We start from the raw sequence: 26,486 nt of genomic DNA, 5'->3' as shown, positions 1-26,486 counted from the left end.
CTGTAGGATAATTTTGAATACCTGGTTTACTGTATCACTATGTGTATGAATTTATTTTGTTTTTACGCTACAAAAATTATTTATGCATAGTTCTATAAAAATTGTTTTATAAGAAAATAGAATATATTATCGAATATTTTTATTTAGTCTAATTAGCTAACTTTTCACTCCAAATGGATGATTTAGATTACAAAAATTTTTTTTATCGAAAATAGATATCTTTATACCATATGTTGTATTTTTATCAGGTTTCGATATTTTCGGGTAAAAATGACCAAAATACCCATGTGTGGCGAAAATTTTATTTTGATTGTTTTTGATCTAAAATAGTTTATATTATCTTAAAACTCGATATTTAGTAACTATTGCTCAAAGGGGAAGTGGAAAACTGATGCAAGAGCCTTGCGAGGTTTCGGTTGATATTTCGGGTAATGAATGTCTATCGAGACTTCGCGACGGTTGTCACGGGCTCGAAGGGAGTGCCGGGTCGTGACAAAAAAGGTTGAAACCTTTCAACCAATCCTTTCTTATCACAACTATATATTAGATTTTTATTCAAGTATTTTGAGAATACACAACCTTCAAAAAAGAAATTAGTTCAACACATAAGAAACCAACAACCTATTTTCAAACCTTCAGCGCTAAATCAAAACTCTATTTTAATGGCACCAAAAAGATCACAAGAAGATAAAGGAAAGGCTTTTGCAGCATATACCAAAAAACATCCCATGACACTAAAGTAGAGGTTATTTTATATCCAGTGACATTGAAATGACGCTAAAGTAAAGGTTAAAAATGTCATATGGTCATATCATCATATCACATTAGTATGCTATATCATCATCCATTATAACATATCAACATCCCATGTTAGTACCTCATGACTAAAATAATAAGTGACATTTAGACTAATAACAATTAATCAACCATTAGTTATAACGATTTCTTTGGATCAAAATAAAAATATAAAGGTTTGATTAAATGTAATTAACGAATAATGACTTATTTGAATAATTGGCATTAGTCAAAATGTTAGTTATCATTCTATACTCATTTACTATTGATGTGGTACTGACATGGAGGGAAAAAAAATGCCACATGTATGGCAATGTCATAACATCACATCATCATACCACGTCATCATCCTTTATAACATACCAATACACTACATCAACTGCACATGATATAAACTGATGAATGACTTTTTAACTAAATCAACTATTAGTTAGAAGAGTTTATTTAGCTTAAAATAAAAATATAAAAGCTTATTTGCCTTAAAACAAAAGTATAAGGGTTTAATTAAACACACTAAAGAATAAAAGTTTATTTGAATTTTTTAAAAATAGTTTAGGGACTTTTTTTAGATATTATGCATTTTTTAAGCAAATCCACTTCAAGGGTATTGATGACTTTATCTTGAACAAATGGAATTAATCTTTTTCCTTAGGTTGGGACAAGATCGAAGAGCAATTTCTTGAAAAAATCTTAAAACCTAATATTAATATTTTTGAAATTTCTTCAATTCTTCCAAGCTTGAGACTTGAGAATTTCTTCGATAAATTTATTCTTTTGTGACTAATTTGATGGTATAATTATCAATGAATTAATCCAATTTTTTGACATTTTTAAACCTTTTTCGATAGAATTTTCAATTGAAAAATCCAAAGTTTTACTAACAAAATTTCATTCATTGGCATTATCGATTAGGTTTTTAATGACATATTTTCCTGTGAAATTTTCCTCAAAAATTCTTTACCAAAATTTATTTTCAATGGATTTTGACTTTTACTTACAAAAAATTTCGTTGAAGAAAGTAAATTTTTTTTATAGTGCAAGAGAAATTATCTTAGTTTCAAAAAACCAATCTCGTAAAATTGAAAAAATAAAAAACAAGAAAATAAGAGAACTATTTTCTATGGAGAAAGCATTGTTGATTGACATGATTGTGTCTTTTTTTTTATTATTATTTAAAAAAAAAGAAAACGTTTTTTTTTCAACTTATGCGACAAAGGGTGTCCTGATAACTAACTTTATTTGTTTTTTTTTTCTCATTTTTCTACTTTCATTTTGGCAAAAATACTACTAATGTGTTCTTTACATTTACTAATATACTAATGTAGATTAACAGGTCAAAACATACAAGCTAAACACCAATTGAAAAACACAATAATTAAAATCCAAAATTACTTGAATGATCCGGTGTTAATTTCGAGGCGATAATTAATGCTAGTAGATTATTAAAATTAACAAAAAAATTGGCTCGAACTTGAATAACTTGATTAAAAAGAAAAACTTTGATTGTTATTCACTGAACTTCAATATCAGAAATCAAAATCCCCAGAATAATTGCTTCCTTTCAAGTTTATTTGGTATAGTGGTAGACGTGCAAGGGGGAAAAGTTGAATAGGATGTAAAGTCAGTCTAGATAAGCACAAACAGATTCCATAAGATAGGAGACTTAGATGTTAAGGAAATTGAAATTCCTACTCTACTTGCCAAGGAAAGGCCTCAATTATTTTCATTGAACTTATATTATGTCTAAAATGGCATTAAGTTTTTTATGTTTGAGGTATATGAAAAGTTTTATTCATATGATAATGAAATAATCTTTCCTAATTTATAAATTCAATTTTGTTTATAATGGATTGGAATTCAGAATCTTTGAAAATAAAACTTTAAACTCAAATAGCTAGATGTGTCTTCAATTATATTATTTTTGATTGTTGGAACAATTAAAAATGAATTAGGTAAATCCCAATTAAATTATTTTGCAGCAAAAATAAAAGAAATAAAAAATTTCCTATTTTATTGTATTTAAAATTTAATTGGGTATGGGGGAAAAAGAAATGAGATGCTTTTTATGGAATAAAGTTATCAAATGGAACGGAAAAAGAAAAAGTTTCAAATAGGAGCCATCATCTGGATTTTGAAAAGAATCCTTGCATTACATATGCTTTTCGCTGGTCTTGCCCGTTGTCCAGCTACTTCCCAAGCTTAAAATCACTCTTTTCTTTTCTCTTTCTCTGGCCTCCTCCATTGTCTTCTCTCCCGCTGAAAGAAACTGACAATGGAACTACCGCAAGAATGCTGGGAATCAATTTTCAGTTTATTACAACACCATCGCTATTTCGAACCTCTCTCTTTAGTCTGCAACATGTTTCTCTCCATCACCAATCATCTCCGTCACACGCTCACAATCACTGACGCAACCTTGGAATCCCTCCCTCGTCTTCTCCGCCGTTTCCCAAATCTCCACACAATCATTTTCCGTGACTTTCACGGCAGTCTCGATTCTGTTCTTTCCCAGATTTCACAATCTGGGTTGCCCTTAATATCCCTCGACGTTTCAAACCAAACGAGTTTTCCTTTATTGGGTTTGAAACAGCTGGGTTCCAAATTGAGGAATTTGAAAGAACTGAATTGCTCAAAAATTGTGTACTTGAAAGACTCTGATTTGATTGAGATCGGGAACTGTTTCCCTTTTCTTGAAGCGGTTGATATTAGCTACCCTGACCATGGATGTGGGTTTTCCCCCAATGGATCGTTGGATTCAAGGAGTTTTCCGGGTTTGGTTACTGATTATGGGATCCTTGGCTTGGCCTCGAGGCTCAGGAGATTGCAGAAGATTGATCTTTCTGGTAATCCGTTTATAACCGATCAAGCTCTTGTTAGTTTATCGTTGAATTGTTTGTTTTTGAGTGAAATTGGGATCCGTGATTGCGATTTCATTACCCAGAATGGAATTGCTTTGGCTATGCTTAAAAGTGGTAATTTGAAGTCGATTTCGATGAATGGAATTGGAATTCCTTCAATAGATTTATGTTTTAAGGATTCGTTTGCATATGCAAGAGGTTTATGTGAGCTTGATCTCTCAAATTCGTTTATATCTGATGAATTGTTGTGTTTAGTTGCTGAAGCATGCCTTCCACTGACCAAACTTGTTCTCTCTCGTTGCTTTTGTTATACATTTGATGGGATTTATTTTCTCTTATCTAAATACCAGTCTCTTACATACTTAGATCTTGAAGGAGCAAATTTTCTCAATGATGAGTCCATGATGGAATTGACCAAGTTTCTTGGTAATTTAACCTTTACAAACCTTAGTTTATGCTCGAAGTTAACGAATTCAACTTTCTTCAATCTTACGAAAAACTGTCCTTTGTTAAGCATTATCAATATGGAGAGAACCAATATCGGAGTGGAAGAATTTCCAACTGAAATAGTGGTAAATCCTCGAGTTAAGTCACTATATTTGGCTTGGAATAACAGTTTGAATGATGAATGCATAAAAAAGGCTGCCTATGTTTGCCCCAATTTAGAAGTACTCGATGTCACCTATTGCTCACATATTACTGAAAGAGGCATCTTGGGAATTTTAAAGAGTTGTTTGCATATTAGGTGTTTGGAGATTAATAGATGTGAAGGGATTAAAAATCTTGAAATAGACTTTGAACTTCCTAAACTAGAGGTTTTGCAGGCAGAGGGTTTGGGAATTAATGATGAGGCATTGACTTTGATTGGGAAGAGATGTTGTAGGCTATCACATCTGAATTTGGAAGGTTGCTTGAATGTGACTGCAAGAGGAGTTGAAGGTGTGGTTGTAAACTGCAAAGCTTTAAAAGAGATGAATTTGAGGTGGTGCAATAATGTGAGTGTAGATATTGTAGCTTGGATGGTGTTTTCAAGGCCATCTCTAAGGAAAATTACAATGCCATGTGGTTCTGTTCCTACTGTAAATCAAAGGAATTTTTTCTTGCGCCATGGATGTTTACTTTGTAAAGGCTAGCTTTTCAACAGAAGTGGAAAGATCATCTCCATTTAATTTGAGTTTTTTCTTTTTAAAATTTAACTATTGATGTGCACAATAGCATTGTCGAAGCTATGTGATGACTACAATTGTATCACATATGAACTAGTCTTTTCTGTATTTGCAGTAGTTATTATTGCCTTACAATTTGACAGAATTGTTTGATACATTGTGTGCAGATAGCTCTCTATGATTTAGAAGTTATAGTAAATTGATTTCATTGCAGACTTTATGTTTTAATCTATTGTATCAAATAATTACTTAGACATCTTTAATTAACTTCAAACTTAGCATACATAATTTATGTGAATAAAGCACAAAATCTAATGATTGGATTAACCAAATATAAATTATATGAAAAGATACGAAAGGTTGTAGTGGATTGCTCTCTCTCTCTCTCTCTATATATATATATACACACACACACACACATATTTATGTACATGGACATTTAAATAGTAAGTTTTAGCCACTTTATTTATAATAGTCTTTGCCTGGATATAATCTGCTTCATTCAAATGGATTTCGAAGGCAATGGAACATGCTTTTGATATTCAGCTAGAGCCCAAGTCGGGAAAGTGTTCCTGTAGGATGCATAGTGTTGCATGCAATTCCTCATGAAAACTCCCATCATTTCCTGCCGCAAAGAAGTATCAAACATTAGCAAGTAAACATTTGTAACTAGCACATTTCCTGGATTTCATGTTCCCTCGCCTTTTTTGTTGGTGTTTGCCCGAGTGTTTATTTTGGGAGTTCTTTCTGTTTCTTTCCTGGGTGTGCTTTAGCTTCAACTTCTGATGGAAAGTTCATCAGTGAATCAAGTCTCTAAAGAAACTTATCTTGAAATCTTGAAAAGATGGCATGATTTGAAATTTAAAGGTTTAATTAAGGGACAACAAACTTATCTGGTAGGTGTCTAATTCCTTTACAAGTTGCTATGTTTCTCATGCTTAGATGAAGTGTTTGACACTAGTGCATTCAAAGTTTAAACAGAGTCCTTTCAGTTACCTGTTGGGGAAAATCACCATCTGGTAGTTGAGAATTGATCAAAAGCTTTGCGGCACGATGTAGGGGATTAGGATCTCGTTTTGCCTATTATAAATGGTGAGAAGCATATACTTATCAAGAGCAATTTAATTAAGAAGATATTAGCAAGTAGTTGTTAATCAAATGACAAAAGTAACATGTCCACCATGAATTAAACCCATCAAGGCCATTGCAGTGTGCACCAAATTTGATCTATTTCCTTCAAGAGGTGTATATACCTGCAGGCAGAAGAATTTGAACTTGAATTTTAATTTGTAGGTAGTAGATTCCAATCTTGTAGAGGGTACGTGTAACCCTAGTTCAAAATGTTTTCACAAGTAAAAAAGAAACAAGTTGGGAAACAATGAGGTGAATGGTTGAGGTTGGAGAAACATATGATTGTATAGGCAACAAGGATTACCTTGTTTGGACAGGAAAGATAGCTCTCTCCCCAACCACCATCATCTGTTTGTGTTTCAAGTAGAAAATCGAGTCCATTACGCACGGCCAGACAATTGTTGTAGTTCTTGCCCGCAGCAGCTAAACCTCCTAGTGCAAACCATGTCCCATACATGAAGCAAATCCCCCAACCACCATACCTACGGCAATACTTATCAATCGCAGTTGATATTCATCATGCTCCTAATTTAACCCGATAATGTTATTAGTGAAAAACATACCATGAACCATCAGGCTTTTGTACGTTTTCAAGAAACTGGACAGCTTTGGCAATGCATTTCTCAATCTCTTTTCTTCTGTGTCCAGGATAAGACTTCGTAAAAAGAACTAGTGCCTGTATTGCTGATGCTGTGCACTCCGTATACCTGGATCAATCCATAATCTACTTATTAGTCTACTAGGGTATTGCTATATAAATCAAGGGCTGTGCTATACAGTGGGAAAGGTAGGAGACTGAAAATTGAGCCGACTGATACAATGACGGGAGTAATTTTCGTCAATCGAATCGAATTCGGCCTCATTTGTTCTTGAGTGACCGAATAGCATTTCTCTATAAAGAATTACAAAGAGAAGACGGTAAATATAAGGCGCTTACTCATGCTCATTGACAATATCCTCGAGAAACTCCACAGGATTGAGCCACTGAGAGCATAACATTAAAAGCATTAGTACTGGTCAAAGAAATCTATTGGAATGGAAGACAAGTTCAAAAGTTTTTGATAAGTTTGCAAATAGAAGACTCAGGTCAGAGGCTAGTTCAATTTATGTTGGAGTTCCTACCTCCATCCATAATCCAGCTGTTGCTGGCTCCCATCCTGAGAAACCCCCATTCTGACTCTGCAACAATTTTATACTGATTGCAATCAAATTATAGTCACCCAAGTCAAAGCATTGGGAATTAATTTGGAATCGGATACATTTTCCATCACAAGTTACTATTGGGAATTATAAGCTTATCGTTTAACACGTTTTAGAAATTCCTGAATTTTATATATAGTTAACACATTTTTAAGGATGTAAATATGTTTCTAAACTATTCCAAACACTAGCTGCATCTGTTAATTATTACATCCATGTCTACAGGGTCCAAGTAAAGCTTAATCCAAGGGCCACAATTAATATACCTGTAATGATAATATAACATTGACAGCATCATAGAATTTCTCTGGTTCCATTTTCTCACCAACAGTTTCTGGTGGCATCTTTGAGAAATATAGGCAGCACTGTAAAACAATATATAGGATCTAGTCAGGAGTGTTGTGATTGAACATTTTATTTTTGGTACATTATAGAGATTTAGTGCGATTGAAGATAACCTTTTCTTATCCTATAAACTCCACTAGCTAGGTTCTTTGGAAAAATACAATCCCTAGACGACGTTAGAGTTCAAATTTTAACCATTATAACTGGGATGGATGTTAGCACTGTCCTTGGACAATAGCAATTTACCTTCAAACTTTCTGCAGTGCAATCAGAAACTTGCCATCCATGATCTTGATCAGAAAATGTCCATGATCCTTTAGAAATGTGTCTGAACATTCGTTTAAAGTCACCGGGAGGATTATCCTTGACCTTCAAATTTTAAGGGGTGTTAAAAAGGTAAATCCAAACAAAATCAAGAAGGAAAAAAAATCATAAACACCATTATGCATTGGAACCTGGGAATGCTTCAGGAAGTCGTGTCCTTTCATAAGTGTAGGTCTGATGTCGTTAGTAAGATCGCTAGCAAGCAAAGCTTGAAGAGCGAAACTAGAATCCCAAACTTGACTTCCAAAACTCTGCATGTACATACCAAATGATAAATTCTAGAACCACAAGGCACATAAAAAGTTTATGGTTTATGGTACAACATTCTACTAAGTCCAAGCATAGGTATAAAGTTGAGTTAAAATGAATAAAGTTTTACGGAATCACAATCAAGTCAAGGCTGATTCTTTTGCAAGTTTCAGCCAGAGAAAATTTTCACTAACCTGCATTTTCATTCCATCTTCTCCAACCCACAAGTAGTCAGCAATCCTAGCAAGGTGCTTTTTAAAATAATCCCCAGTGGGATTCTCCAGCCAACAAGCAAGCATGCATAAGGGCTGCTTTTATGATCCAAGTAGCATATGGATCAACAAATAAAATTATCCAAATTTCCATACTCAATTGGTCATTTTCATATATAGTACTAGAAAATTCCATTACCTTCTCCACGCATCCAATGGTAATGTACCGACTGCATTCGTCTTCATAATGAATGTGGTCCATTGTTATCTGAAGAGCCCTTTCTCTCAACTTGTTAAGGGGCCATCGAGAAAGGAGAGGCTCTGTAAATGTGTAAAGACTGCCCCATAATAAGATTTGTAACACAGTATGGGGATAGTAAAGATCCTCCTGCAATGAAAATTTCCCATATATAATCATCCCAAATGTGAGGATTTCTTGAGAAAATAATGTGATTGTATGATGTGCATAAAAGTTCTTAGTTATATAGCGAGTCTCGTACACACACCTCTGCACATAAATGGCGCTTTTGCCTCCAATTAATTTTATGATATGGTTCAATGTGGAGTTCTTCTCTCAACTGTAGTATGAGAGGTGTGATTGGACCAACAAATTTTTTCCCATATAAATACGACATAGGCAAGTACGTAATGCGACAGTAACACCACATTTTTGCTGTATTAATCACAAAATAAGGCAATCAAATTTTAATATCAAGGTGTGGAGCCAATAATATACTTATTTAAAGCCGGTTGTGCAGAGTGCAATCAAATAACCAATATAATCTTAATTATAATCTGTATGCAGATAATTTCCAGGAGGAAGATGAAAGCAACTCTTTCTAATGATGAGGATGCATATTTGATCACTAACAAAGAAACATTTTTCGAACCTGCATGAATGGGAAAATAGGAAGGAAGGACCCAAAACTCTGGGGGCATGGGATGGCAGCCAGACCAGTCAAACAGACCAAGTATCTCCAACAAAGAATAATCATTTGAAACAAATTTTAGTTAATATTTCTGGTTTTCTAGAAGCAAAAATATTTATGACAAGTAAATGTCATATACCGAAAGCCACGTCTTTCCCCAAGACGGTATTTTTGTTACACCACCACGGTCAAGAATCCATTTTCGTGCTCTCTTACAAGCGTTGTCTTGGCCGCCATCAGGCCCTTCTCCAAGCAAACGCATGCAAATGTAGTTGAGAGCAGTGCTAAACATGATGCTGTGACCCTCTATGTGTAATCCCCAACCACCGTCTTCGTTCTACAACAAATAACGTACATTCATGAACTTGAAATGGATGATTACGTTTAAGCAAGACGGTTGAAACGAAAGGTAAAACAAATAAATTAGAGAAGAAGACGCGAAAATCTAGGCCTTGTTCCCGTTAATTTAACCAATCAGTCATGTACCTGATGACAGTATATGTATCGGAGGATTTCTTTGCGATGCTCTGCAGGGAACACAGTGTCAATATGCCCTGTTATGTACAAAGCCATGGCCTGCAGTTTAATTTTAGAACGTGGTCATTGCATAAATTAACTTAAAAGTAATCAGGAATGGATATGTACCCTTAAACTATTGTCAAAATTCTTAAAAAACTCTTATGGTATGCTTGGTTGGGGGAATTGAATATTCATTCCCTCTTATTTTTATTCTTAAGATAAAGTTACATTTGATTTAATGAAATGACCATTCCCAGAGACCTTGATAATGACTACAAATTTTTAGAAATAAGAAAAAAATTGATTAGTTAAAAATATCCCTTTACAATTTCAAAACTTACTTTATAAAATAATACTAAACTCATTCTTTTTTTTCTCTATTGCTCACTCCTCTCTAAAGCAATTCCATTTTTGGAGCTTCCAGCTACTGCCGCTCTCCTTCACTTTACAAAAACACGAAATTTTTTACTTCATTTTTTAAAAAAAATAGAAAACAAAAATATTTAAATATCATTTAATGTATTTATATTATTTAGTTATAATAAATATTATAAGAATATTATTTAATATTATTATTGGACTATAATAAATGTAATAAAAAGAAAATTATTTTTTTATTTAAATTTAATAAAGAATATATTTTGTCTTTTAGTATTAAATATTATTTAATTATAATGAAAGGTTTAATTATCTTCTAATATAAAATATTATTAAATTATAATAAAATATGTTTGTATTTTGGTGATAATATTATTTAATTATTGTAAAAAGGCATTTTGATTTTATTACCTATTATTAGAGTATTTTTATCTTTTAACAAAATAAACTTTTTAATTTTATTAAAAGATATTTTTATCATTTACCACGTATTCCTTAATTATTTTTAAAAATATTCCCACCAACCAATTATTAGAATAAATTATAATAATAATTCATATGCTATTTCATTCCCATAAACTAACTATATAATAGTTATTCCTCCTTTATTTTATTTTTATGAAATAACTATTTTATTTTTCTTTTATTCTATATTGGGAATCAAGCATATCCTTAAAGAAATGAAACCCGAAGAGAAAAGAGAAGTGAATTGAGTAGTCACCAAAGGAGGAAAAAAGAACATTGGACCAGAATTCTCAGCAGGCCAGTGGCCATCACTTGCTTGCAGGGCTGACAATAAATGAACACCTCTCCTTAATGCAGCTGTAGCTGTTTCACATGTGATTTGCTCACCGTCCTTAATCTTTACTGGGGGAATTGTTTGTTTGAAGTTCTTCTCTTTTAAGGACTGCGCTCATCGAAGAAATGAAAGTAAAAAGAAAAGGCAACTCCAACACATGGAAAATATTCTTCAACAATATATAATATGAAATTTTCATCATATGCCGTAATCAGTGTCAGCTGAGAAAGAGGAATGTACTTTCACTTTTCCCAAACTAAATTCTTAATATTTTCCAGTGTTCAAACATGTCCATGTATTGATGTTTTTATTTCTTTCTGTCGACCACATTGCATTTATACACATCTTATTCAATTAAGGTAGTGATTACTTGACAATATGCATTTATTCTAGCAGTATAAGACATTAATTTCTCTTATTAAATATTTATTGACATGAAAAGTATGTCTGTCACCAAAGGCAAAGCTAGCCAATTTTTGTTGGGGGGACCAAAGAACAAAAAAAAAAAAAATAAAAATTTTTAAGACTAATATGTTGAATTTAACCAATAATAAAAAAATACATAATAGACAATAATTTTATATAACATGTAAATAAAAAAACTAAAAAAAAACTTATAATAGTTATTTAAGAAAATTGTGCTCGACTATATTTCTTAAATTCAAATTTATCAATTATTGACTCTGTACTGAAAAGACTAGCAATATCGTTTTTAATATAAACAATTAAATTATCTGCAAGAAACTCATAACCTATTTTGTTCGGAGTCTTATTTTCATAATTTTTATTACTAAAAAAGCTCTATCTATAGTTACTGTAGAAACTAAAAAAATCAAAATAAGACAAATTAATCTACAATCAAGTTGGCTTACCCTCCGCCCCTGTCTGTCACCTTTTATGACACTATTATGCAATTATTTTGTTATTTCTTTTTCCTTACTTTTTGCCTCTCGTAACTATGAGTACTTCCTCATCCTTTTCCTCAATTTGTGCTTTTGACTAATTTTGTGATCCACACCTCACCAGAACTTCTCATCTTTTTATATTCTAATTCACCCTTTTTCTGTTTATATATATCCCATTTATCTTACAAATCTTTACTTCTTTCTTCTCATTTGACACTTTACTTAAGTTTAGGATGAAGGGGGTAATACCTTATCAATCGAAGCCGTAATCATAAATTTAAACACCAACACTCTACGTATGGTAGTCAACGGAAAACAATCAAATTTCTTAGAGCCTGTTTGGCCTAACTTTTTTTTAACTTAAAACTATTATGAAGCTCTTATAAAAAATAATAGTTTTTAAAATTAAGCTAAAATTGTTTGGTAAATTTTTTTTATAAGTTCTTTTTTATAAGTTATAATTTTTGTTAAAATTATCATAGAATGTATTTTTTTTGAGAGGGTGATATTGTAATTATTTTTAACAAATGAGGATATTTTTGGAACAAAAATAAAATTTTTTTTGTATTTCTAAAAGAAGAGAAGAAAAAGCTCTTCCTTGGAGCCTTTTTTTAAGCTCTTTTTCTTAAAATTTTATTCTTAAAAAAATACTGTTTTTTTTTAAGAGTTTATCAAAAGATCATATTTGGCTTGACTTTTGCTTTTAAGAGATAGATAAGTTGAAAAAAAGTTAGGCCAAACATGCACTTAAATAGAAAGAAAATAGAACAAAAAATAGATTTAAAACAAATGGATATTTTTAGCTTTTTGGTTATAAAACTTGAATTACTCAAAATTTTATATAGAACTCAAAATTAGTACTTAGTGAGTCATTTATTCTAAGTGAAAGAAATTTTTAATTTTAATTTAGTAGTACTTCAGTAACTCTTAAAAATACAATCAAATAGTAAATGGATGTTATTATTACTAGTTTCCAGTTTAGATTGTAGCAAGAAAATTTTGATAAATAATTTTCAATTGCCTCAAACGGGAAGGGTTTCCAAACAAATTTTCCTCAAAGGAAAAAGTGTTGCAAGCTAGCCGCATGAGCACAATTGGAGCTAGCTAAGGAAAGATCAACCAACTATTTTGCCCCCTCAAAAAAGACCACACATAGCTTGGTATATATCTTTTCAAAATCATAGAAATAAGGGTAAAATACTTCAATCTTTTTAATTTTTGATTGAAATTTTGAGTGAGTCAAAAAATGGACACTTCGTCTTAAAAAATAGTTTCTACTAGACATATAGGTTTAGCCGTTAGTCAACTGTTAATGTTTCCGTTAGTTTGATGACGTGACAATATTAAAAAGATAATTTTATTTTTTATTAATTTTAAAAATTATATTATATAAACTTTTTTTTTAAAAAAAAATTCACGGAAGCACCAGATCTACTGCTCCCGTCCCTTGGAGAGCACCTACTGTGAGCTGGTTGGTCGGTCGCTGGTTGGCCATATTGTTTGAGAGAAAAAAAAATGAGAGAAAGAAAAATGGGCATTTTAATCATTTTATATATTTTGTTAACGGTGTTTACACTTTTAGGGAAGATTGTCTATTTTGAAAACTAATAGACCTGTATAAAATTATAATTAAAAGTTAAAGAGATGAGAGTATTTACCCTAGAAACAAACTATATGTAAGTACACTTCATGCATTTACTAGATGAAAAAAATATATTAATAACCAAAAATTTTGCATGCTTTAATGTTGTTTAATAATAATTTAAAACTTTAGACTGATCACTTCTATTTAAGATTTATATTCTAATTTTCCTTTTTAAAACTTATTTATACCTGAATCTGCCAAAGGAGGTCAGAACTGGGCCGGACATGTTTCCTATTGTTGTATTAATTCTGACGAACTTCTTCAACCTCAGCTCGCTCTTCAGGCGTGCCAGCATTAGGATCAAACTCTCACGTCTGTCTCCCCAAGTAATTGTTGGTACTGTATAAATATGGATCATTGCCACCTTCTCCTATCTTAAGCCTCCACATTCTCCCAGGGCCTTTCTTTTTCTTTCTTTTCGCAGAGGAATGAATATGTGCGGTCTTGACTGTTAAATAGCAAGAACTAGGCTTATTTAACTAAATTTTATGGCTGATAATTAAGAAGAAAAAAGATGGCAGGTTGTATACGTTAAGCTTCTTGATGAACAAAACCTCCGATTTATATTGACTTCGAGGGTACGAGGCGTTTGGCATATCATTGGAGGAGGGCGGGAGATATTTAAAATCGGGCCAAACTGCTTTGTCAGTCTTCATGTAACTTTGAATTTTACAAACCCAAATAATTGCAATAAACAGATAAGAAATCAAGATTTACGTCTCCAACCTTAAGTAAAAAGTGAGGAAAATAAGAATATTAGTCTACGGGGATTAAAATGTCAAAACGACCTAAAGAGTAGTTACAGTTCAATTTCCCATGTTTCCAAAACCGTAATTGTTCATTTAAGGAATACTAAAAGTTTGGCAAAAAAATGAAGGCTGCCTTTGGTTTAGGTGTGTGAACTACTAAAGAACATCTGCACGACAATATTTACTATCTTTTGCATGCAAGGACAACATTTTTGGTATCCAGCCATATCCAAATGAATATGGTTTAATAAAGGAAGGCTGCCTTTGGTTAGGAGTGTGAACTACTAACAACATATGTACGACAATGTTTATTATCATTTGCATGCAAAGACAATGTTTTTGACGGAAGACAGTTTACATTTTTAAAGTAACAAATCAGAATATTTTTAAACATACACAAATATGAATATAAAAAAATAAATTTTTATCTATTTATCATTATTAATGTAGTTTTTTAAGCAATTTGAAAGTATAATGAGGATAAAATATATATGAAGATTTGTGTAGGATTATTACACAATATATATCTATATATATATATATATATATAAATTTTTTTTTNAACTATATGTATATATATATATATAAATCATTTATTTTTCAAAATAAAATTTAAAATAATCGATCCATTTTTTTTCTTTAAATTGTAGCCTAACAATTTTGTTTTTTTGTTCTTCCCAAACATGGATATAGCAATGCTAGCTGGAAAGCAGTTGGGGGGAAGATGGAAAATGTATACTCTAAATAGGGAAGACATATTTTTTAATATTTTATTTTTCTATATTTTTTATTTAAACACTAAAATTACGAAGTTTACAAATCAATTTATTATTTATAGGAATTCACATGTTCTCAATTGCTAATTTATTTATTTTCATAAAAACATAAAGACAAATATTAAAAGTATCAATCAAACATAATAAAAATCAATACTAAAAAACATTATAAATCCATGTGTAAGATTCGATAATATATTTATTAATTCATCAGCCATTCTCAAAATGAATATGGTTTGATATAATTAGGTTGAAATCAAACAAAACTTCATTTCTTATCACTAACTAAGACTTTAAAATCATACTAAAAAAAAAATTACCGGAAAACGAATCACTCTGCAAATTCATTAGAAAAGATGAGTGTAGATCTACCTAATATGTTTAGTGCATGTTGATAACTAGGAGAAGGAACTGTAATATTTAAAAAAATTGTGCATGTTGTGCATGTTAAATGAATAAAAAATAATTTAAAAATAATATATTTAAAAAGTCAAGTGATTAATATATTTATTTTTTAGATGTTATTAAACAAATCTATTAAAAGTTTATGTAATTTTATTAACGGAATTGATATCACTTGATTCTGTAACATTAAATTTAGATATTAATATAAATAAAAACAAATAGTAAAAATAAAAATAAAAGAAAATCAAGTAGATATTTAACGAGTGATAGACAAGAGAAATTTACGATTTTATTATGATGATGAGTCTTGGTTTTGCAACGTAGCTTGTTCGTCCTTAATTAATTAATGCACCATATAAATATGTAGGAAGAAAATAAACAAAAATTAATGATGAGAGTTGAGATGTCACTTTCTCCAGAAAATGTTAGCAGAGGGTAAATAGCCACTAGTTATTTGAAACACGTCGAGAAAGCATTGGCCATCTAAAAGACAGTTTCTTAGGAATTGACATACCACTGTACTGTGTGAGACCTAATTAAATCCAAATTTATACGAAATTGAAATACAACTCTTTCCCAAGTTTATACGAAATTGAATTATATTCTAATATTAATTTATCTTTTAACAACATTTTCACGGAGGTAATATTAAACATTTTACCGAGTTCTTGGATGTTCCAACTCTTTATGTAATTTGACGTTAGACAATGCTATGCAACGGTGGGTCTTGTCGCGTCACAATAATGACAAAAGCTGTTGACAAATTGCTGCTTGATATCTTAAAATTTTTCGGAAAAAAAATCATTAGGGCAAGTCATAATTGGCAAGTTTAGATAATGTAAAGAAGACGCTGGTTGAGTTGATGAAGTCACTAGTTAGATTACTGCTTTTAAAACTCATACAGGTAAGTCTAAAGAAAATATTATGTATTTTGGGAGCCCAAGCAAAACTAGGTAATAGGCTTCCAGTTCAGGCAAAGGAAGCGAGCCTAATGGTGCTTGATAAGCCTCCTGAGTTAGATCCTCCAGAGTCATCAAGTTTTTATCCTGGTTCTTTTGTCGGACTCATCATCAATTAGACCCTCCTGAATTAAGACTTTTGTCAAAGACTGATGTCAATAAGGGTTCGACAAATTTAGATAATAATATGGTTGATTGTTATAATAATGTGGACGTGGACATTCCAGAATCTGATTCTAATGGGAGGAGCTAGGTTTACTAGCAACATTGATAATTTTTCTTATATTTTTTAATGAAGGTTTTATCCTGGAATTGTAGAGGTTTTTCCAATAAGTGTCGCAGGAATTGTAAGGAGTTAGTGAGGACTTATGATCCAAAAATACTTGTGTTGTTGGAAATTAAATGTGGGGAAGAAGGTTTAGTTTCGACTTTTGCAAAGAAAATTGGCTTTGATGGGTTATCTGTGGTTCTATCGACTGGTTATTTAGGTGGCATCCTTGTGCTCTAAAAAAAGGATCAAACCAATTTGCAACTTATTCAATTAAATAGACAAGCTGTCCATGTATTAATTCAAGAGTCAAATCTCTCTTGGGTTTTATCTTGTTTTTATGTTCAACCCCATTGCAAGTATAAGGAGGCTTTCTAAAATGATCTTAAAAGTTTCTCTTCTATGCTAAATCTGCCTTGGGTGGTGATAGGTGATTTTAATGACATTGCCCGTGTAGAAGAGAAAAGCGGTGGTTCGTTATTTAGTGTTAACAGGGCCCAAAAATTCATGGATCGATGGGAGGAATGTGGGTTGTTAGATATGGTGGCCATTGGTGCCAGGTTTACTTGGGTTTGGAAAATGAATGGGAAAGTAGTTATCAGAGAAAGATTAGATAGGGTGCTGATTAATTGTCATGCTCAAGAAAAGCTGCCAGAAGCCAAAACAGTAAATCTGCCTTGCCTGAGCTCAAATCATCATCCAGTGCTTTTTCACTTTTCTATGACTACCCCACCTTGCCTAAGCAAAATAAGCCATTCAGATATCAAGCGGCTTCGTTGACACATCAGAATTTTGAGAAAGTGCTTTGTTCTGCCTGAACGTAAGGTGATTCCCTTTTACAATCTATTACTTCTACTACCGCCGCTTTGAAGAAGTGGAGTCAGGATGAGTTTGGCGATATTTTTCAACAAAAAAAGAGATTGCTGAATAGGATTAAAGGCAGGGCGGAGCTAGTTAATTTTTATTAAGGGGGTTAAAAGTTAAGAAAAATAGAAGTTAAAAATTTTTAAAATTAATATATTGAACTTAATAATTAATAATCAAAAGATTTAAAATAGATAATAATTTTATATAACATGTAACTAAAAAAACAAAAAAAAATGTATAATAGTACTCTAAGAAAGTTTTGTTCAATGATGATAATATCTTTTTAAATATAAATAATTAAATTATTTGTAAGAAACTTATTTTTCATTTTGTTTCGAAGTCTTGTCTTTATCGATATAAACGACTAAAAAAATTAATGTAGTCAACATCTAATATTCTTATTTTATTATATTTAAGTTTATAATACTAAATATTAAACCATAATGCATAAAATATAAATAGTTAAATATTATATATAGAATTAATAATTTCTTGTTATACTCAAGATAATTTCCTTTCAACTAAATATAAAACGTAAAGCACATTAAAAACATATACTCAAGATAATTTTTTCTTATATAATTAGGATTAATAAAAAATAATATATTAGTGAAATTTTAAACAACAACCAATAATGCAACACTTGAACTTGTATTTGAGAATTACATACACAATAATTAATTTTTTAATTTTCAAAAATTAAAATCATTAAAAATAAAATCCACATAACAGGAAAAAAACTATGACAAGTAGGAGATATAACATATATAACAAAAAAAAAAGAATATGGTTGATGATTCGTAGAGATTTAAAACAGAAAATTTATAGAAACTTAAAATATATGAGCAATTAATTGAAAAAACTAAAAAAATATAAATAATAATAGAAATATTTCCATTTCAGTCTATGCAGCATGGTATGTAGGAAGATGCATTTTCTCATACACCTAATCTGTATCTAAATATCTTGATTTTTTTATTCATATCGTGAAAATTTTCAAAACCAAGACCAAGTGCTTGTTGAGAATCACTCACTTCCACCTATGCCAAGTCCACAAACACCTATTACATCAACCTTAAATGAATTCGCACATGATTCACCTATGACAGTTAGCATGCCTACTACAGTTGACTTAATATCTAATGTAGATAACAATGAAAGTGATGACAGATATACAAATTTGCCAATTGGGAAAAGTACTAGACTTAAACATCTTCGTAAATACTTAGAAGCCTATGATGTTAACCTACCATCACATTCAAACATTGTCACTACACATCCTATATCTAAACACTTATTTGCTGATAAACTCTCACCAGAACAGAAAGCATTTACTATCTCATTGTCAAAAGTTCATGAGCCAAACACTTACCTTCGAGCAACTAATCAGTCTCATTGGAGTGATGCAATGGCAGTTGAGCTGAAGTTGTGCAGGATAATGGCACATAGAGTATTGTACCTTGGCCTACAAATTCTCATGTGATAGGATGAAAGTGGGTTTATAAAGTGAAACTAAATGAACATGGTGATGTTGAGAGGTATAAAGCTTGGCTGGTAGCTAAGGGATACAATCAGCCACTAAAATGAAGACTGAAGTGACAATTCTAAACAACAAAGACTTTTTTGAAGCGTTCAAAGATCTCACATAAGAATCTTTTATCATGATCAACTTTTCTGTCGTAACGTGCGGGTCCGAGAACCCGACTGCTAGACGCGGGCGAAAATTAAATTGGTTAGGAGTCGCTACCAATCTTTTTTTTATCTAAGTGTGATTGGTCACCTATTAATCCGATTCTAATCGACGAAGTCCTAAATTAAATTTAAGTCCGTCGAAAGAACGAAAACTGATCCACATTTTTTTAGATGGGTTCGGAGTGCGGTTACGCACGGAGAAGGGTCAGCACCTCCGTGGCGCCCGTTCCACGAACGGTACCATTTAATCATATGTTATCCTAATCTATTGATTTTATTCTTATGTTTTCTTAATCCTTGTTTATTAACTAATTTTTTATTAAATTGGCCAACTGATTTTTTTATTTGGTTTTACGTATGCACATGATGCAAGTGTAAAATGATATCATGACTTGTTTATTTTAAATAATGGGGTTGGCAGTCTTTTATTGAAAAATTATTCGAAGACCATCCCAATGCTTTGGTGAAGTCTCGAAATTTTCCTCACCTAGAGATATCCTCGAAAAAACTTGTCTCTACAAGTTTTTCGGGAAAATCCCATCATCGAAACTCCCGCACCATTTGCAAGATAAATGTGGCGTGCTATGACAGGATAAAATGATGATATCTATATGCACGCGTTTGTTTAATAATTTATCATTTTGTTTATATGTTTATTATTATTTATTATTTTTCTTCATGGATTATTTATTTTTTTTGTTTTCTACTTAAATCAATATCCTTTAATTAACGTTGTTGATTAATATTTTACTTGATTATAAAGCTTATCAAATAAATAATTAATTAATTTTTAAACGATTAAATTACCTTTATTATTTATTTATGCTAATTAACTAATTATATTAATTCAAATGCAACATTATGTAAATTTATTTTTTAACAACGATAATTTGACTTAACGGGTATTGAAGTTTAGAGTTCGGATTTATCTTGACGCTTCGGTGAAAATCTGTCTCGAACTCCGCACCTAAGTAACCCACCCAAAAGAGGCAACTCTTTGCCCTTTTTAGGTGAAATCACTCAAATAACCATTTCATTTTTTATAATACTTGTATTTACATCATGTTTTTTTATTTTATTTTTATTTCTATTTATTTATTGATTTTTTAGACCAACCCTAGGAACTCTCCTAAATATTAATATTGATCCCAATTATATATATATATTTACTGTTATGACCATTATCGTCTCTTTTTATTATTATTCTTATTTTTTGTTCAAATATTTGTTTATATCTATTTTTTTATCAAATATTTACCCATCCTTTAATTTACCACTTTATATTTTTTGTTGTTATTTTTCTACTTTAAAATATCACATAATCTCTACATAATATATTTTTGATCCTAATTAAATTAAGTCTATGCTCTTAATAATATATTTTTAGCATAATTAATTGGGTCATCATAATAAACAAAAAGATCACATCAAAGTAAAAAGCTTGCAAGCTGAAACTTACCTTGTGTAAGCTTAGAATAGCCCAAAAAAAGATAACCGTGTGGACCTTGGTAGACCACCCAAGATGCAGCAACATGCACCGTTTGGTGCCTTGAAATTATTCCAAAAAGGTGTCGTTAAAGAGCTGCTTCTTTTGTTTTTTTTTTTTTGCTCTTTTTTCTTTTTTCTTTCTTTTTTCTTTTTCTCCTCCCTCTTTCTCTTTCTTTCTCCCCGCTGGTTTCTTCTCTCCTTTTCTCTCTTTTTTTTCTTTCCTTCTCATTCTCCTTTTCCTTTTCTTTCTCTCCTTTCTCCCGATCGGGATACCCACAGCCCAAAACACCTCCCAAAACAACCGCCCCAGAAACCCTCTCAATCTCCCTAAAAATCAGCTAAAAGTTCCCTCAAAACAAAAATCAACTACTCTCCTCCCCTATTGCACATTTTTGATGATTTTTTTTTAATTTTTTGTTGAGGATTTGTGGTTGTTTCTGGCTGGTAGACTAGGCTTTTTTGGTTTTTTTGATGTTGCTAGTTTTTTAAGTTCCTCGGGATTTTTTGGTTGTTGAATGCTACCAAGGGATTTTTGATTTTGTGGGTTGCTCAGGATCCCTTTTTTTTTTTTTTGCAGGTAAATCTTTAAAAAGCTGGGTTGTCCAAAAATTTGGACAACTCGACAATGGGGTTCTGGCACCAAGGAGTTGGTAGCCAGAGCCCCATCACTCATGGTGGCTGGGGAAGGGATGGCTGGGCATACGCCCAACCATTCCTTCTTTTTTTTTTTTAATTTTATTATTTTATTTTATATTTTATATTTTATTATCATTTTTTTTATTTTAGAGGTGTCTACATTTTCTTGGCAAGAATTGTTTATATTATCTTTACCAAGTGAGAGAGGGAAAGGGCAATTTTTTAAGCTAGGGTGTCTTGGAGGTATTCAGTAACTTTGTTCTTTTGGTAATTTTGCACCAAAATATGGGTGAAGGATAACTTTAGACAATAGGTTGAAGGGTTCACATTTGTTATCGAATTGAAAGAATGTGAGTGGTTTTAGCATATTTTTAGTTTTGAAGCTTTAGCACAATCTTGACACTTATCAAAGGACCAGACTCAGATTATTTATGAGACTGCTGATTTACTTTTTTTTAAAAAAATATAAAACAAAGAAATTTTGCAAGTCAACTACTTATCACATTGATCATTGCCTAAATGAAGATCATCGTCGTCTAGAATAAGATTAATGAAAGTTCGAGACCTTCACTTTTATTTATATTCAAGCTCTCAAGTGACTTATATTCAACTAATCAATGTTAGTGGTGTTTAGAGTGTTAGTCCCAAAAGGAATGTTAAGTGAGGTGTGAATAGCACTAAAAATATTTTGAAGGAAACTCTTAAATTCAAAAAACACTTGAACAGTTTTGGAATGGAAAGTTTAAAACCTCTTAAGGTTGAAAGGCACCAAGTAAGGAGAAGGTTAAGAGAAGTGGGTAAAACACAATATTTATAGTGGTTCGGTCCACTTGACCTACATCCACTACCTTGATATTCCCAATCAAGGTTTTTTAACCTAACTTCACTAAAACTAGTAGAATTAACAGCTTCCACCAAGTTTTTGCAAGGTGAGTTTCTAAACTTTAAACCCTTACAACAATCCTTAAGCTTTCCTAAGCTTAGTAAACCCTTTAGAGTGCCTCGCACACTCTAAGTAAACAAGAAATATAGAAAAATTGAAGTACAATTGATCACCTAGCTAATCTAAGATGTACAAAGTTAAGCACAAAATATTTTTACAAAGATAAGAGTGAAGCACACTTGAAAAGAGAACTTTCTAACCTTTTTTGGCTCTAATCTTGCTCTTGGATGGTTCTCTCTTGATTTCTAACTGTTTGAAACTCTTTAAATGCTTGGAGGGTTGTTTATTGCCGTTAAAAACAATTTTGGGTCAAAAATAGCTATTTTTTTGTCTTCTAGTGGCTCTTTTCAAATTGTTGGCAATAACTATTTAATCGATTAAAGGTGAGTGTTAACTAGTTAAAGCCTCTTTGTCTAATAGTCTGCTTCATAGTATTAACTAGTTAGAGGTGACTTTAACTGATTAAAAAGTTTCTATTTTTAGACTTCTTCAACTATGATTGTCCATCAGCTTTCTTCTAATTAGTTAGTCTTCCCTTTTAACTAATTGAAGTTTCTCTCATTTCAACCTTAATTGATTAAAGTGGGCTTCAACTAATTAAAAATTCTTCGAAGTTGAAACTCTTTATTTGACGCCCTTTAACGGTCAACCTCACTTTGAATTTGAATTTTGTCACTTCTTAGTGCTTCAAATCTAAACTTTAACTAATTAACTCCTTTGGTTAACCAGTTAACATGCTTTTATTTTTGAATCCAGTACCCTCTTAATCAATTAAGCCTTATGCCAACTAATTCAGAATTTTCTGTCTGGCTTTAATGTAGCACCAATGTTCCCTTAACTGAATAAGTCTTCTTGTTAATCAATTAAAACTAATTTGTCCCCATTGAGCTTTATCTTCTTTGCTTATTTAACTGATTAACTGATCTCATAGATGAGCAAGCTTCTTAACTTGTTTTCAAACAACAAATAAGTTAAAGAATTTAAGTTTTCTCCTGCACACTTAAATACTATAATTAAATACTAATGAATGAAATGTTTTGTTATCATCAAAAACACATGGAGTCAACATTCTCTCTTTTATTTTTTATGATGACCAAACACTCCTAGATTAAGAGTGCAATGTCTATGTTTATAGTTTATATCTATGTGCAGGTGAGGGATTACTCCCCCTTAATATGTGCGCAAAAAACAATTTCAAGATGTTCTTTTAATCTTTAAATTAGACTTGAATGAATGAGGAATCATAAGCACTTATACAACTAAGTCATACAAGCTTATAGATATAGTTCAATAACTTAAAGAGTTAAGCTTGTAACTATGTAAAAACAAATACACAATAGCTAACTCATTTCAAGAACTTGTCAAGGATCACTCAAATAATGCTCAAGCAAATTTGGTCATTTTGTCATAATCTACACTATAATAATTTAAAAGCTAAAATGGAGAAATGGTTTAAGAATGTTTGTAAAATAGGTTCATTCCAAACAGTAAACATCAATTCTTTTGAGATCATGTTCACGCTTTATTGTCAAAAATATTTTTTTCTTTTTGACCTTTTTTATCAGTTTTTTTAAGATCTTGGAAAGCAAGTTATACGAACCTTTGTTAAATCAATTGCATCACATAATTTTGCAAAGTAAGTATAAAACTTTAAAATTTCAATCCAACAAAAACATTAAAGCTTTAATTACAAAATTTGAAGTTTATATTCCTTAACCAAATTCTACTCATACCATGCACATGAATACAAACCAAAAACTTTAAATCATCCATCTTCCTTACAAGCAATATGTTTAAGACTTGAGATTTTTCTTCAATTTTTCAACAAGAGTTCAATTTATTGTAAAGCCGATTTCCAATGTTCCATATGCTCAAGAGGCAAGGTGTTGTCCTTGATGAGATTTTGAATTTCTTTTTCAGTTGCCTACATTTTTTTGTCAAGTGTCCAATTACTCTCATATGATAGTCATAGTTGGCATTCAAGTCATAATTCCTTATTAATGGGTTCAAAACTATCTTCATTGGCATATGACTAAGATATTGATTTTCTATTAGCAGAGGCAAAAGATTATGGATAGGCATTGTCAAGTGTCCATGACTGCTACTCTTAGCATGTAATAAATTATCCCTTTTCTTTCATTTTCCTTGATGCATTACATTTTTCATTTTATTAACATTGTTCTCTCAAATTTTGCCTTTCTTAATTGCATTTGCAATCATCTCTCCTGAAATTATTATGTCGGTAAAGTTCTTGGCGGCATTGCCTATTAGTTTATCATAATATGGTTGTTGTAGAGCATTCATAAATAACACTATTGTTTCCTTTTCAGTGAGAAATGGTTGAACCTGTGTCACAACATCTTTCCATCTTTCAGCATATTCCTTAAAACTCTTAGTGTCTCTCTTTTCCATGTTTTGCAGAGAAAGCCTATTTGAGGCCATGTTTGTGACATGTTTGTATTGGACTAGGAATGCTTTCACAGGATCTTTCCAAGAACTAATGTGATTCTTATCCAATTGAACATACCACCTAGCTACAGACTTTGTTAGGCTGTCTTAGAAATAATGAATCAAGAGTTTATCATCATGTGCATGGGTAGCCATCTTCTGACAATACATAGTAATATAGGCTTTTAGGCATTTGGTTTCATCATATTTCTCAAAATTTGGGACTTTAAATTTAAGTGGGATAATCATATCAGGTACCAAACATAAGACTATTGCATCAATAGAACCGTAGATATCTATTGCTTCAATTTTCCTTGACTCGGACGAATCAAAAGGTCTAACATAGGCTCTCCTCTAAAAGGTCATGCTTTTGTTACATTTCAAATTCTTTCTTTGACTCGGACGAATCTACTTTCTATTTTCGTTACTTTTTAGGGTCATCTAAGTCAAGTACAAGAATCAAGTTGGAAAAATTTACCCTCAGAATCGACATAGATTACTTTTGCACCGACAATTGGCTCCAATCTTACGAACTTGAAGATCCGTCAAAAACATTTCCCTTTACTGGAAATCATCATCACCATTAACTTTGTCAATTGTTCCCTTATCTTTTCCAGACTCTTCTCAACCTTGTCCATCCGTTTTGATTTATTATCTCCCATGATTCTAACTTGAGTCTGTATATCACACAAATGGTAAGTGGACTTCCTTGAGCTTTTATCTTTTCACAATTTGGAAACAAATTAAACTGAGTGACTAATTATACCTTACTGAAGATCTTTATAAATATATTCCTTCTTCATAAAAGACTTAGAAAGAGATATTTTATCTTATCAAATCAACAACATTGTTGCCTCTCTTTTCATTGAATGTAGTAGAGTCCAATGATGCTTCTTACAAAAAGGTGGATGACTGATGAATGCATGTGTGTCAAAATCAATGGATACTTGAATGCGTGACGGGATGATTTCATGTATGTATGAGTCAATGGATGGTGAATGATTTGGGGCACTTTTTATGCATAATGAGATTACAACAAAACTTAAGTTGTGTAACCATTTATTTTTCCAAACCAACTCTTTTCCATTTCTTTTTTTTCTTTTATTTAAATCTTTTTCTATTTTTAAATCTTTTTCTGTGTTATTATGAAACAAAATTTATAAGAGATTTGAACAAACTACAAAAGTCAACATCAATACATTCAATTCAATCCATGAAAATGCTTTCAATCATAACCGTACACATATTTATTTTCACATAATTATTTACTAACATAAATAGATTCTTACAATATTCAAAAAAAAAGTTAAACATTACTATGGCTAAACATTAAATGCCCTAAAGTCTTAAAAAGCCTTTATTAGAAAAAAGAAATCATATTGTAGTCAATTTTTTTTCCATCCTAACACTTAATTGTGCTCCCCATAACCACGCCCGACAATCTTTGCTGGATCAAACCACTTGGCATCTATTAATGGTTGCACCTGATACTTGAAAGCAACACAATTTTTAATGGAATGTCCAATAGCTCCGCCATGATAATCACACCTTGTGTTCGGGTTATACCACTTCGGGTAAGGCTCCAAAGGTATAACGACAATGAGACGATCATGAACTAATTGATGAAACAATTCTTCGTAGGTAACAAGAATGGGGTCAAATTGTTTTTTCTTGTTAGTTTGTTTTTGAATGATGCCCCAACTAAAAGTAGTGGTGGTTGACAATGGTGCATGTAGTTAAGTTTGAAGAACTTGTTAAAAAGGTGGTCGAAAGATGCTTGGGCAGGGGTGTAAATCTAGA

General features: G+C 31.5%; 1 protein-coding gene and 1 pseudogene across 1 annotated transcript; one reads left to right on the top strand and one right to left on the bottom strand.

Moving 5' to 3' along the window:
* Positions 2,879–5,039, top strand: LOC18595391 (F-box/LRR-repeat protein 2). Its single transcript, XM_018123906.1, has one exon. The coding sequence runs from the start codon at positions 3,068–3,070 to the stop codon at positions 4,784–4,786; it is 1,719 nt and encodes a 572-aa protein (XP_017979395.1). The 5' UTR covers positions 2,879–3,067; the 3' UTR covers positions 4,787–5,039.
* Positions 5,258–13,844, bottom strand: LOC18595390 (annotated as a pseudogene).

This window comes from Theobroma cacao, chromosome 6, assembly GCF_000208745.1.
Source record: "Theobroma cacao cultivar B97-61/B2 chromosome 6, Criollo_cocoa_genome_V2, whole genome shotgun sequence".
Taxonomy (NCBI): Eukaryota; Viridiplantae; Streptophyta; class Magnoliopsida; order Malvales; family Malvaceae; genus Theobroma; species Theobroma cacao.
The sequence above is the reverse complement of the archived record's forward strand: the minus strand, read 5'-3'. Positions and strand labels throughout refer to the sequence as shown.